Source organism: Gambusia affinis, linkage group LG19 (genome assembly GCF_019740435.1).
Source record: "Gambusia affinis linkage group LG19, SWU_Gaff_1.0, whole genome shotgun sequence".
Lineage (NCBI taxonomy): Eukaryota > Metazoa > Chordata > Actinopteri > Cyprinodontiformes > Poeciliidae > Gambusia > Gambusia affinis.
Window position 1 is genome coordinate 22,939,924 of NC_057886.1, and position 15,268 is coordinate 22,955,191.

Sequence of the window (15,268 nt, forward strand, 5' to 3'; positions counted from 1 at the left end):
AGAGCAGTTGAAGCTGGCGTTAACAATTAATGACAGATGTCTTAACTCTGATTGTTAGAGGGAAACCGAAATGTTTGTTGCTGCTGCTGCAATGCAGAAGCAGGAATCTCTCAGCAATTTTCCCAAAGAAAAATAAATTCAGCTCGGCCCTTTTCTTCCCGTTAATTACCCTTTTCCAAGCGGGTTGCACGTTATTTTTTTTTATCAATCTTTGTTATTGATTCAATCTGTCGCTGTAGCTGTCATTTATGAGTCAGGAATTAGTGTTGATTGGTGCACGAGGGTTGCATATAATTGGGTTACATTAAATAGATAATTCAGCTGATCTCATAAATGTCTGATGTGAAGGCTTGTTTGATTATCAATTAATGTCAAACTGAGATGCGAGAGGCTGTCTGGATTCCAGTTGGGTTTAGCTTGCAGGGCAACATTTCCAAATAAAAATAAACCCTCTCATCATGCTGTTGACGTCAAATTGGATGGAAATATGAGATTTAGTGTAAACCAGAGGAACAGACGCTCCAACCTGCCTTGAAACCATCTTTTGGGTTTATTTTTTGTTGTTTTGTCATAAATTGTTCTCTTTATTAACGCTAAACTTCAGATAAAACATAAGCAAACTGTGACTAAATTAAATAAAGGTTTATCACTTCAAGTCTCTTCTTAACCTACTGTTAAAAAAAAGAAATAGTGTCTGTAAAGACAACATCCATCAAATCCATAACAGACATGTGGCCTAAATAAACCTCCTTTATTTTATTCTCACATCATAAAAAAATAATAAAAATATTCCCTAAATCTGGATTTAGTCCCTGGAGGTTTGAGTCCTGATCAGTTTTTAAAAATAATATTTTATTTCAACAATAAATCCTCAAACAGCCAACAGAACCGGCCAGGTAGAAGTAACTTTTACAGATATTTGTGTTAAACATGTAAATTAAAAATGATGGCCATAATTTTAGCTGAATGTTTCGGTATCAGTTAGATACCAAGTAAAGTAAATACAAACCCAGTTTGTACAAATTTGGACAAAGTTTGTAGGTATTTACAGAAACGTTAACGTGTTAAAATGATAAGCAGAAAAAAATAGAAAAACAAAACAAATCTTTATGCGTTTTATTCTGAATAAAGAAGAGAAAAAATTATAACTTGAGAGGAAATCTAGATAAAATAGTTTTTGAGATAGATTTAAGAAACTACTCTAAAAATCTTTACCAGTAGTATCAATCTAATACCAATGAATCGATATTATCAATAATTTAAATCGATCCGTCCGGCTCAGTGGTGACTTCAGTTGATCTAAATCAGCTAAAAATGAAGGTAAAGATTAACTAGTTAATGTTCAAACTGGTTGTTAAAATACTCAAGAACTGAAATACTGATTAAAATGTATTTATAACGGGTCAAAAGTACAAAAATAACATTCGTATTCCATTAAATTTAATCAATTATCTGCTTCTTGACACATCTAGTATAGTTTGTTTCACTTTAAAGACCAACTCTCTGATTGGCTTCACCATGACCTTTAACCCTTCAGCCAGTCAAAGGTCATTGTCCACCTCCGGAGGAACACCTGCTGTCATTAAAAAATGAAATAACTGGCACTGTGATGAAAAGCAAATCACAAGCTACTATTATAACTTTTATAATGAACAACATATTTTACAAATCAGTTTTAGATTCTCTTTTGAGAAAATAATATGTACTTGACAGATTTTATTTTCAAATGAATGTATGAAGGTAGAAATAAATTTACTTTCTGCTGCAGAGAAACGAACGAATTTAAAAATATAAAGAAATAAATTTAAAATAATTTTTAAAAAAATCTTTCACTGCTTTAAGTAGATCAAGAACAGTGAAAACAATCAGATATTAATGTAGGAAGCAACAACATTTTAACTTTTAGATGCTTTGCCTTACACATGTAAAAGACCAGCACTGCTCTGGTGCATTATGGGAAATGTAGGATTCAGTGTTTTTGGAGGTCTGCCTGTAGTAAAGACTGGAAGTCAGGATTTCTCATTCTTTTGAGTTTAACTATCCCTCATTAATCTGTCCCTTGCAAGCCACCCAACTTTATTGGAATTCAGTGCTAAATTGCTGGTGTGTCTCTAAACTTTTTCCATGAATTATGCATTTAGCATAAAATCACTCCCTGCCCTCGGAGTCATAAACTAGTCGAGCTGCAACACAGGGAAGAGATTTTTACACCTAAATCAGTGTCTCTGATGGTCCCTTTGAAATAATCGAGAGAAATCAAATAAAAAAGGATAGTGATGCTGAAAGCCTGATTTTTAGTCTCCAGAAGCCAAATTCTGTGTTATTAGAGCTTCGGCAGTAATGGCCGCAGAGCAGCAGGGATTCAGAGCAAACATGAGTGTGCAAGACAGAAATAAGCATAATTAGCATCTAACACAAACAAGGTGCAAGAATTAAGTTCAACTCAGGAGAGAAATATTACAAGCTAATCATTTTTTGCTGCACCTTTCAGGGGAAACTTGTCTTAGTCTAGACATCTTAATGAACTCAGGAGAGCTACACTGCAAAAACACTAAATCTTACCCAGTATTTTAGTTTAGTTTTTAATGCAAATTTCTGAAGTAAGACAAAAGTAACTTTTAAGGAAGAAGTAGGAGTTTGTTTTGAGTCAGTAATCCCTTAAAATTGATGAAAAACTTCTTGATCCATTGGCAGATGAATTCATTTATAACAAGATATTTTTTCCATGTTATAAGTTAAATAATCTGCTAACAGAATAAGACATTTTTCATCAATATTAAGGAATTATTGACTAAAAACAAGCTCCTATTTCTTGCTGAAAAGTTAGTTTTTTCTTACTTCAAAAGCATTAAGACATTTGGACTAGAAACTAGTCAAAGGTACTTGGTAAGATTTCATGTTTTGCAGTGTATATCTGTCATGGCTGCTTCCAGAGAAAAGCTGCGACTTCTTCCTGCGACGGAAAGGTGCGGGCCGGTAGTGCAGCGGTGGGATCAGCGCGACGTGCTGAGAGCCTTCACGTCCCCAACACACAGCCTCTAATTACTGCACAACCCCGCCAGTTTGCACCCTTAGGCCAGAACTGACTACTCAATGCCAAGATGTAAACACTGCACTATTAGCACTACATACAGTCTGAGCACACAGCTATGTTTAATGTACTTTTTGGATGTCTACACGGAGGCATTACATCAGAGGGATTGTTGATGTGCAGCGGCATACAATGAATTTATTGTCTCCCAGACAGAGCGTTCCAGGATTAGCAGATGGACGATTTGCTGCGTGAAGTGTAATGTATGCCTACAAATGATGCTTAATGAAATCTTCCAGGGACGGAAGCGAAACATCACCGTTTTCAAGGCTAAATGTACCGAGTGTGTCAGAACGCTGCAGACGCAGGATTAGGTAACGTCAGGTTTTAGTTATTGGCTGATGTAGATGGACACAAAAATATCTTCTGTAAAGAAAAAACAATGGATTTTTGCATTCATCTTAATTCTGAAGTATTTAGAACCACAAACATTGACCTACTTATTTTTAAAAACAAATATTTATTCTCAAATAAGGAAAAATCAACCCAGAGAATGTAGGAGCTTTGTGCCTGTCCTAAAAAACTTTTTGATTTTAATCTACAGTGATTTGCAGACACAAATATCTGACTGCCTTGTTAATGTTAATAAAATGGAAATGGATAAATTTATTATTGAGCAGATAAAATAAAAACGGCACTAAAGTTTGCTTTAAAAATGTTATCAATTAGTTTTTATTTTTGTGGCCCCGTGTGCTTTCAACTTAACGACTTTGGCCCTCATGGCAAAACATTTGGACGCTGCTGGTTTGGAGTTTGCAGAAAGTTGAACACGTCACTAATTTAAACCGTTTTTAAAAAACGGTAAAAGCCCAAATGAAACTCAGCTGGTTGGATTGTCTGTTGCTGCTAGAAGAACAGCGGCTGTTTCTGCTCCTTCAGCTCCGTAAATATCAGAAGATACTGTATATCACCTCCACAAAGCATTTCTGATAAATGGATAAAATAGAGTTTATTTTTTAATTAGCTCATCAGATAAGTTTACACATTTTAGTTTGTTGGAAATTTGGAGTCTGTGCTTCTTTCTTTAGAAAGAAAAAACTTAGTTGAAAAGTTGTAAATTTGCCAGAAAAAGATGTTTTCTTACAATTAGAGGCATTTTTATACTATTTGATACTTAAGTGAATTTTATTCGCTTGCTTTTTCATTGAATCTTTTTTATTGAATCTTCTTATCACATCTGAAGTTGCTTCATGAATTTCATTGTGCAGCTTCAATTCAGTCATTCATAAATTTATAAAATTAAACCAAAGTTATTTCCTGACATTGTACAGTTAGAAAACTATTTAATAAAATCCTTAAATGTGTCATAAAAAACTCAGAAATATAATAAGATCATAAAATCAGAAGTTTTCTACGTTTTAGTGGTTAATTTGGGGACAATCTGGGTTTTTTCTGCATCAGAACATTTCAGGTCCAAACTCATGCAGCCGTGTTGCAGCTTCAACCTCACATCCTGTGTCCTGGATCCAGTTTATGGAGAGTCTGGACCCGGAGATGTTCTGGTTCAGGGAAGAGCCCGGTTCCACCACTTAAGCTTTGGAAAATCTCCAGATGCCCTCGCATCCGTTTATCACCTCCATCCTTGATGACGGTTTCACCATAAACGTCCAACTTTATGGTACCAGTAAACTTCTGAGGTTTTTCCAAGTACATTTCTGACTCTTATTGTAGATGTATCCCTTTAAATATTGAGAAAGATTTTGCAGAAGACACAAACTGGTTTCAAATGGAGAATTCTGGCTACTATTGATCTATATTTACCCTATATTAGTAGATCTGGAAAAATAACCAGTTTAAAGTGAACAAAGAAGAGGTTTGTGATTTATAATTGAATGTAAGAAAACATGGCATTCCTTCTGCTGATGAGGGTTTTAAAACCTCCAGGGAAAAATGGCTTCATATTTATTCTCATTCTGCATGAGTAGATCCTCAGATCCTGCAGCCAGAAGAAAATACATTAAAAGCAGAAATATAGAAGAACAGAAGTGAAATTTTTAAGCAAATTAAATATTTCAGAGTTTAGCCCGAGAGCCAGCTAGAGCTGATTCATGCAGCTCGCTGCTACAGAACATTATGGAAAATTAATGCCACTATAGTCACCACATAGTGTCCACTTCCTGCAAACTCCATGTTCCCCTGTAGAAAGCAATGTGTTCTTTGCACAAATAACTTGTATTAGTAGAAAAATGTGTAATTTTGGACGTTAGGACATTAAGATGATAAGTGGTATAAGTGATGGAAACCACCATTCTGGATTCCTAAAGCTCCGATGCAGAGGATGTAAACGAGATCAGTCCAGATTGTAATGAAATGAATGATTAATTACAACCCTAACCTGAAGGTTTGAAGCTTAAAAACAGAAACATGGCAGATGTGGAACGCCTGAAAATGAAACCCGTAACCATGACGACACACAAAACCATCCAAGAATTTCAACATTTTCCACAGAGCACCAAAAGAATCATGTGAAATACTTTTATGTTAGAGAAGATGCAAAATGTTTTATTTTGTGAAGATGTAATTTGATAATTTGTTGCGTGGGTCTGACCGAGGGGTTCAAATGTTTGAAAGGAGGGAAGAAACAAAGAGGTGAAAGAGGGTTTTTGTTTCCCTCGGTGAAACCGTCCTGATGTGATGTATGTGGGATAGAAACGTCGATACCCACCTGTGGAGCTGATGAAGACACATAAAGAGATAAAACGAGCAGAGCTTCAGATCCTTTTCACCGGGTTGTAAAGCAGGTCACTCCATAAAGTGAAGTGTGTGATTAGAGGAAAAACCAACCTGGGAGACTCAGGATGGAGCCACATCCCTCTCCGAGTTTCGGCTTCCCACCAGCTGAGACCCGGCCCACGGTTTGATGGATGAGGACAAAAAGGCCGAAGCTGCCATAAGCACGGCACCGGCGCTCCGCGGGGAAGAAGATCCGCCGGTTGTCTCCTCCAGAGTTCCTCTAATGATGGCATCTGGGTTGAGTTCGGCACAAGTTGTTCTGTACGTAGCGGTGTGCTGCAGAGTAGAGGTGAGATGGTCATGAAATATTCAGAGAGCAGATATGGAGTCAGTGAAGATCGGACGTAGACGGACATTTTAGGCAGAACGCACTCTGTGTGAGGCCCTCGCTTCCTCTTCTCTTTGAAAGCTCCATCTTTATAATGGATGGCAGAACCTCCTGGGAGTGTCTAGACGCTGGTGGGAAATCTAAATGCCTGGGAAAGCCGCTCGCATCCCTGGTAAGTGTGCCGAGCGCGGGAAAAGTGCAACTCAGAGGGGCGACAGGAAGTAAGGAAGATCACATCTTCACCCCGATTATCTCCATCCTCACCTCAGATGAGGTGAGGATCCATTTTCATCTGTAAGTAAAGGACGTCGGGATTATTCAGGCATAAATGTTGCCTGGCTCTTATTTTCTACCTTTCTGCCTCTAACCTCAGCTGCCCTCAGCAGCAGACCACAATGCTCTCTGTCTACACCCTCACCACCCCTGCCTGTCTGCCCTCCACCTTCCTTCGTTCCCTCGGCCTCTCGCCCCCTCAGTTATTTATGAGCAGGACTTGAAATAGACTTCAGTATTTGATAAAAGCGTGATCTTTAATCTGCGTTGCCTGAGAAGTGCATTTCATTTTTATTTGCCATCATAGATTGATGGAGCAGTGTGGAGGTTATCCTCTCTGAGATTGCTAATGTAAATCCACGGCGGACATGTTGGATATGCAGGACTTGTGTTTGTGCAAAGCAAGACCAGATCTTCTGAAAATCTGCCGTTGACGTCAACTATTGTTTCAATTCCTGTAAAATTGCCCGTTGCATGTCTCGCACCTTCCACTGCATGTCTCACCGACGGGTCGGGCTTTTCTGGGGAAAGCAGGAAAAATAAAACGGGTGATAAATCCAAGATGACAGTAACGCTGTATGGAGGAGGCCCCTGGTGTAAAAGCCAGCTGCAAATCCAGCTCTGCCTCCTTATGTGGCAATTACTGATGGGGAACATAACCTGCGTGTATCTGCTCAGTTCATTACGGCGACGTTCTCTATAGCTGGCAAATGTTCTTTAAGATCCTACGGCAAATTAGCTCATCCCCCCAGGGCGCCTCTTATTGGATGATCCTTTGCCAGAAGATGCCGCAAAACCACTCTGGGCTCTCCGCAGCCTGGCCTCGGTCGCCACAGGGTTAATATTTAAAGGCGTGAGCTCCCAGTCGTGTATTGATGATATGTTTTGAAAATTGCTGAGGCAGGCTCATTGTTACAGTGCTGTCTAGCAGATAGCCAAGCCTCCCTCCGACACCACCACCCGTCCCTCCTTTATAGCCGCCAGATGGAAAACACACTAAAGCATGTAATGTAATATAGCTTGGCACACGGAGGTGTTTCACACCAACTTCATCTGGCCTCTGATCTGCCACAACACATCACCTGGAGAAAGGTTGTTCTTTTCTTTTTCAACCAGAAACGCTGCTGGTCACTAACCCAGACGGAGGAGGAAGAGTGGAAAACAAGTGGAAAATAGGCTGCGCCTCCCTGACGGCTGAGCCACTTCTCTTCCAACTCCATCTTTCATTTTTGCTTTTATTCTTCTCTTCATTGAACTAAAACTGCCACAACTTCAGTACAACTCGTCTCAGTCACAGACGGCAAGAAGAAGAAAGAGGCGCGATCTGTTAGTCCTCCACCATCACCCCTGCCCTCCCCCCGCCCCTGCAGAGATTTCCACCATCAGCTTCCTGCCCTCCCCCACCCCCACCTCTTTCTCTCCGTCCCTCGCCCCCCCTCCCCTCCCCGGGACGCTGAATTTTACAGTACCGTCTGCAGGATCCCGGATTGTGCGGCGCACTCCTCTATGCAGAGCAACACGGCTCCGGTGGAGGAACGCTGGAGGCAGCTGTCAAGCGCAGGCTGCTGCTCCTGCTGCTCTAGTTGAGCCTCGGCGCCGTACCGACTGATTTCACATTCACCAATAAGAGACGGCACAGGGGGGAGAGAGAGAGACACACACATAGAGAGAGAGAGAGAGGGAGGGAGGGAGAGTCTCGAAGTGAGTGGTGTGGAGAGGCAAGTGGAGTGGAAGAGTGTCAAAAGAAAAAAGAGGTTACAACACCTCCACAGCTCTCTTTCCTTTCTCCCGTCTGCTTTCTCCTTCTTTCTCGTGTTGGCTTAGAAGAGGAGGAAGAGGAGGAAGAAAGGGAGCTTTAAAAAATTAACTGAAGAGCAAGAAGAAGAAAAAGAAGAAGGGGGTAAGCCTCAAGTCAAGCTTCGCTGAAGAGTTGAGGAGAGCTGCCTCTGTGGAACAAGGACCAGTAGAGCTCTGTCCAAACACTCGGACCCCTCGTGACTCCCACGCTGGCTGGACTGGTCCCGGTGCTCGGTCCCACTCTCCTGCCCTCGCCTGCCCACACCTGTCCCGCTTCAAACATGATGATGTACTTTTGGGTGAGTACCGGAGCTCCCTTTGGGTTGATGCTGTTCTCCAAGCCAGCTGCTTGGTGTCTGTGATGCTGCGCCTCCCAACGCGCTGATGGCTTTTCACTTCCCTGTGTTTTATTGATGCCGGGCGCTGCAGCGAGACGCCATGGAGGCCTGTGTTTACGTGTCACTTTTATTCAGGGGGAGGATGTTGGAACGGGGATGTTAGCGGCTCCAACACCTTTACCAGGGTTGTTCCTCAACTTCCAGTGATGGCAGAGCGACCCGGCTTGGTTTCTGAGTTTGTCTGGCTGCTCGGGGTCTTCTGGGGACATTTCATAATCTGGGTCTCACATGCTGTTGTTTTCACATGCTGTTTGTCTGAGTCGTAAATGAATCGGCATCAAAACGCAGGTTGATTAGGGATTGTTAACCATAGCTGCTGATTAATTCCCTTTGAGATCATGTGTGATTAGTCAGATTGGTTCTGTCTCCTCGGTGGTTTGTTTCCTCACCACAACAATACACACCCAGACCTTCGCTGCTTCACTCGCTGCAGATCATTTTAATCCTCCGCTGGTTTGCTAACTTCCTACCTCCACAGAAGCAAAAAGTGAATGAATATTTGCAGTATTTCCACTGTAAACAGTCTGAGCTGTAATGCAGTTATACATGTGTCTTCTGCCGAAGCTGAGTGTGTGTGGGTGTGCGTGTGCGTGTGTGTGTGCGTGTGTACGTGTGTGTGTGTACGTGTGTGTGTGCGTGTGTGTGTAGGTATTGATCGTGAGTTCAGATTTCTGGTGAGAGAACATCTTTTTTTGGGATGGGGGGCTTATTTCACCTGGAAGAATCCATTATAAATGACTTTATACCTAAAACATTTTCTTGTAGTTGAAGCGAAAAACAAAGGATGAATAAGTAAAGTGTGCCATGCATGCAGTGGGCATCGATCTGAAGCTCACATTTCTGGGTAGACAGGCTGCTTTGAGGCCAACCTTACAGTCTGGGGCTCAGATTTGAAGCATTTGTAAAGTTGTGGGAGTGATGGGAAGGAGTATGACTTCCAGCTTGTGTCCTAACTAAAGGAAAATAATCCCACGCGTGGTGTGGCTCGCTGCGAGGCCTCGCTCCGACTGAGGCCTCTTTGATTCTGGTCCCTCAGCCTCTCCTGGGTGTCGTTGCTTATTGAGAGGAGCTCTTCACTGTCTCCTGGCCTCTTTGAAGGTGTGCTGCAGGGATGTAACTCACCTTTCTCCACCTCCGGTTTCATGACAAATTCCCCCTCCAGCTACTCAGAGTGATGACCACACACAGATGTGGGCTGAGTGGAGCGAAGCAGCCATGCTGACAGTTTACAGCCCTGCAGCTTCATCAGTGGAGCATCGGGCCTCGTTCGCTGTAGTGGCTTTATTCTCATCGCATTAGAGGAGAAGCATCTGCGACTCTCTGCATATGTTTAACTGTGGCTCCATTAGCGTCACGCTAAATAAAACTCTTACTTTGTTCGCTTGCTTCCTGCTTTCTTGCAACTTTTTCCGTCACAGGCTTTGGGTGAAACACGATAAATGTTTCTTTGGAGAGAAGTCTTCCTATGCAATTTGAAACCAGAAACTTGTAGTTATTGGTGTTATAGTTGGGAAAAACAGATGAGGAAAGGTGTTTCTTTCTGTGTTGGAAAACGATGGATTAAATAACCTCCAATAGACGCTCCAAAGAGTAAAAATATGAGTCCATTATCAACACTGGTTATTCAAAACTATTAAAGAACTGACAAAAAACCCTAAAAATGAAATTATAGAGGTCACACTCAGTCTGGATATTTATTCACAAACTGGAAGAAAAGACAAATGGATGAGTGCTTTTTGATCAGTGTTTCCTAACATATCAGATTATTTTATTTAATTTTCAACCACAAAACCGTTCTGGGACATAAAAGCTATTCTAAGACAAATGATAATTCACTGCTAAAAAGTTCCATAAATGCTGCTTTGTTCCAGTTCAGTTTCCAAATCTGTTTAGTTTTTGCAGATTCATTGTCAGGATATGAGAAGATTAATTTATTTCCAAAATAAAACAAGTTATATGTGAGTTAAAGTGAGTTTTCAGGCAAAAGTCTGAGTGTTTGCTCTGCAGATCTGACCCAGTGGTGGGTCAGGTTGGTGCTGATATCCTTCAGCTTCTCATTGACCCCAACAAGCTCCTCCCAGCCGTCTGGCAGAAGGTCCAAAAGGAACAAAATGTACCGTATCGCAGAGTTACTGCCAAATGTCACCAGCAGAGCCGGTACACCGCAATGGAAAGTCAGGTGGTCGTCTTCTCCCGCGGCTTCATGTGTAATTTGAGATGTTTCCGTGTTTAAAGATCACTTCTGAGAGAAGGGATCAGCGAGCGATCTGCTGTTCCACATCTGGTGTCCGCTGTGTTTGTGTGTTGGTGTGTGTGTATGCGTGTGTGTGTGTGTGTGTTAGTCGGCCAGCGTTTAGCTCCATGAGGAAGTTGCGACTGCCTCTCGTTTGAACTGCAGGTGGTGAGCATTACCTGCGGTCCCTCCGGAGGCCTGTCAGCCGTGCATCAGTCTGGGGATCCTGCAAGCTCCCCTCATTAGAATATTTATTCACCAAGCAGATGTTCTTATCCAGGGCAATTACCTTTGGCTTACATTTCCCTGTTGCCCACTGATATAGATGAATGTGTATACAAAGACGTCCCGGGTTATGCATGGGACCCCTGGGTGCCACCCTCCACATAAGCACGGCGGGCGAAGCGGCGACCGTCTGGCCTGTGGCTCAGCTCAGCCTGAAAACTCCTGCCTCCACTGCACCGCCGTAATTGGAGGAAGTGGAGGCGACGTTTCCTGCGATGGCCACACAGTGATGGAGAGATGGCCTGTATATCATTCTCTCCAGCCGGCTGTTCCTTTGAATTAGAGACAGAGAGAAAAGGGGAAGAGGCATGGAGTGGAGAAACCATGCATGCTTCTGTCCTCCCCTCAGTGTGATGAATAATTTAGCAGTGCAGGGCCCTTGCTGTCGAGTAGAGATGGTGGTAATGGGGAGACTGGATATATATGGCATGGCAATGCTTTACGTTAGACTTCCCCAACCAACGCAGTCGAGTGTGCCGCGGGCTGCTCTCATGATGTGTTTTGCCTGCATTAATGCAACGCTTTTATTTATCGGCGGAGACTATAACAGACGTGTGGAAATGGTTTATCTGTGGCCACCGGTGAGGGCGCCGGCTGCTGTGATTGGGTCATCCGTGGTGCATTACAGTATTTCACAAGACGAGCTGGAAGATTTCATGTGTGCTTTTATTTCACGCTCCATATATGTGCAGCATCGAGCCGAGTTGAGGTTTGCAGGAATTCATAAGGAACAGAGCTGATCAGCCATTCTGGACGGCAGGGCCGCCGGTTTCATATTGCAAGATGAAGTGCTTGCGATGGTTTGTTAATGTATTAATTGATCTGTGTCCTCAGACGGGTGAATCAGGAGTAGTGTCACGTAGACTCTTTAGTACTCCCCGAGACGCCTTCATTAGCTGCTGCTGGCCGGCTCTCCACCCCCATTACAGGACCACGTCGCTACACACTTTACCTGACTGCTGTAATAACTTCAGACGTTTCTATCTGCCGGCCAGACCTCCGACGGCCCGAACCGTTCGGGGGCTTAACATCAAATGCGAGGCGCTCCTTTGAACGGCTGACACTGCAGGTGATTCACTCTGGGGGTGTCGTGTGGCGTTGTTTTGTCTGCCAGTGCTTGCTCTCCTTTTCTTCTGAGCTTGAATAATGGCTGTTGCAATCAGTCATTAACTTCCAGCTGAATGTTTTATAACGTGGAAGGGTGCACATGCCTTTGTTGCGTCAGGCGAGCCGAGGAAGCAGCAGCGGAGTCGCTACATCCAGGAAACCTGTTATCTCCTTAACCGCTAATACCAAGGAGATTCTTGCAACTTCATTGGGTTGTGAAATTGTATATTTTTCAAGTGCAATGCTGAGTTCATTGAAAATGCTTTCATAGAGAAACACGAGGGTAGCAGAGGTTTATTTCCATTCATGATTTGGGAAGCTGAGCCTCGCCCTTTGTTCTCTGCGGGATCATTTGCAATCAGTAGCTTCAGCAATAATTCTGTCAGCTTTTGGTCTCTTCCCCTTGGGGCTAATGGGTCTACAGCCCAGCTAATTGTGATTAGGACTCTGACAGCAGGTCTTACTTGCAGGATTTTCACACCACAGTCCTCTTTGATATTAGTTGCACAGCTGATAAAGAGATTAGATAGAGGAGAGGAGGGAGGGACGGGGGGCGACGGGAGGTGGTCGGTGTTCTTAAACTACAGAAAGACACCTACACGGGGGAAATCACTGGTGAGTTTAGCAGAGGAAAATAAATCCGGCCGCAGTAAAAGCCTTGCGCTCGCTTATTGCACCTGCTATCATTAGCACTTTTGTACACATGGTCAGCCTCCCAGGGAAAAGTCATTATCCAGCTGTGCCGTTATTTTTCTGCTGTTTTCTCCTAGTGGAGTGTGACTTCAGGGCTATAGCCAGCGCACCATTTAATGCCTCCAACACAATAAAGGACTCTAGCCTTAATGATGTGGGATTGGATGGCCATGCCTCAGGTTGTCCAGGGGCTTGTGAGCTGTTACTACGAGCGGCCATTTTGCCTCGCCGCTGTGGAGGCTCCATGTCAATTCAACTCGGAGCAGTCCAGAGGAGGCGAAAATAAAATTTCCTGATTAACTGTTGCCTCGTCGTTTAAGCAGCAAAGCGATGCAGCCAGAGGAGGGGAAGCATGGAGGGTTGCCAGAACGCGAGGTGGAAGCGCTCTGTTTTCCTCCGACTGAGTGAACAATCCTGCATGAACGAGTGGCATGCAGCGAGATGTTTGATTATGCAGAATAATGGTTTAAACTAAAGCAAAGCAGACGTTTTACATCCTAATGACTCAGAAAATTAAATATTAAGAGCACGGCTTCTCCAACAAAAGGAAGAGCCGAGGAAACTGGAGCAAAAGTTCAAACGTTTCTGCCCCAAATTTCCAACCTAAAAATACGCAACAGCATCATTTGCACATTCGCAGTGAGACGATGGGATCGCAGCACATGTCATTCAGTCTGCAAGGAAAACAATAAACAGTTTTCTGAGCAATTTAGACGTCATGGCCTAAAAATGTCCCCATTCAGCTGATCCAAGGGAAGAAAGGGCTTCTCTCAGCGCTGATTCAGTTTCAGAAGTTGCCTCTCCTTCATAGTGGAGCGTCACACGCCTGGCAATTATGTTTTCCAGCCTTCAGTGCTTTACTTTCTTGAGCTCGGCCTGTTGCGCCTGTAGCTGCAGAAGTCTCTCATGGCAGTCCTTCATCCTAGTCGGCCGCGTTGCAGCAGAAGGCGTGTGCATCGCTAACACGCCAGTGCCATGGATATGCCCCGAAGTGTCAACTCTCACATACGGAAAAGATTGGAGGAGAGGTCCCTTTGAGAAGGCAGCAACATATCCATTGGCAACCTGCCATGCATGATAAGAAAAAGCTCCACTGGCCTCCCTTTCACTGCAACAAATGTCATTTATGTGGCTTCCACCATTTTAAAACCCAGTTTTCTAACTGAATGTGGAAGGAGAAACTGTTGGTGGAAGGTTTTAGTTGCTTTACTCATCTTTGCTTTGAAGCATGTCCTCTATTGGCTTAATGAAAACCTCATTGGAGCCCTGGCTGTGCCTCTCTATACAGCTGTGCTCCTACAGAACCCCGATCCACATACAAGCATTTACATTAGCACACATTAGCATACATTAGCAGGAGCTGCGTGAGGACAAATTAGATTGAAAACCAGCGCCCCAATCCTTCATGAAACCTAAATAAAATAAGTGTTGTTCCATTCGGAGGCTTTCTGAAGGCGGGCGGAGTCTGGTGGGTGTAATGCCGACACACAGGGTGCGTTTGATTCGCTGATTCTGCTGTTTTTACACACCGTGGCATTTTATCAGTGCAGCTTTAGCTTTAACTGCTTTTAGAGATTTTATGGGCAAATAAAATGTTGAGGAAACAGAATTAAATTCTCAATTTAATAAAAGAGTATGCAGAAAAAATTGATAATTTTTACTCCTTTAATAATAATCTTACAGTTATAATTTTTTATGTTTTTCTCCTAAAACAAACTGCAAAATCCAAATCTTATCAAGTACTTTTTCTAGTTTCTTGTGCAAATGCAACTAAAAAAGGACAAAACTAACTTAGAAGTATATTTTCAACAAGAAATAGGAGTTTGTTTTAAGTAAATAATTCCTTTATATCGATGAATAAAAAGTAAAAGTTTCACCACTGGCAGATTATTTCACTTATAACAGAAAAATGTTTTCTTAAAAGTTAAGAAGAAAATAATTTCCATTAGAAATAGTTTTCTAATGGTACAAGTACTTCTTTATCTAATTTGTGGAAATAATTACTCAAAACATGATAATGTATCTTTACTAAGATACTTACACTAAAACTAAACCAAAATACTAAAAACAAATACTAACATTTTGTGTTTTTGCATTGAGATTCTGTAACAAAGGTTTGAAAAATGTTTTCCTTCCTAAGCAGAATTGAGAAAACTCTGTTTCCTTCAAAAACCAAACTAAAGGAATAAATTCAACCACCAGGGAACAAAATGAACATAAACCTGACATTTATGGAAATATTAAACAAAAATCCTGTACTGCATAATGGCAGTCAGGTAAAAATGTTCAGCATGCCTGGCTGCTTTATCGCAGATAAACTTGTATATTTA

The 15,268-nt window shown here is 42.4% G+C and overlaps 1 protein-coding gene across 9 annotated transcripts in view; it reads left to right on the forward strand.

Annotated features, from left to right (window-relative positions):
* The window catches only part of rbfox3a (RNA binding fox-1 homolog 3a), a 536,592-nt gene that overhangs the window by 389,685 nt on the left and 131,639 nt on the right, over positions 1-15,268 (forward strand). The window contains exon 1 of one of the 9 annotated variants that reach the window (XM_044101256.1): positions 8,147-8,521. The exons of 6 other annotated variants lie outside the window; for them this stretch is intronic. In XM_044101256.1, the coding sequence (XP_043957191.1) occupies positions 8,504-8,521 (18 nt within the window). In that variant the 5' untranslated portion in view covers positions 8,147-8,503. Of the gene's footprint in view, positions 1-8,146; positions 8,522-15,268 lie in introns of those variants that run through there. 2 more of the 9 variants (XM_044101257.1, XM_044101260.1) reach the window with 2 other exon arrangements.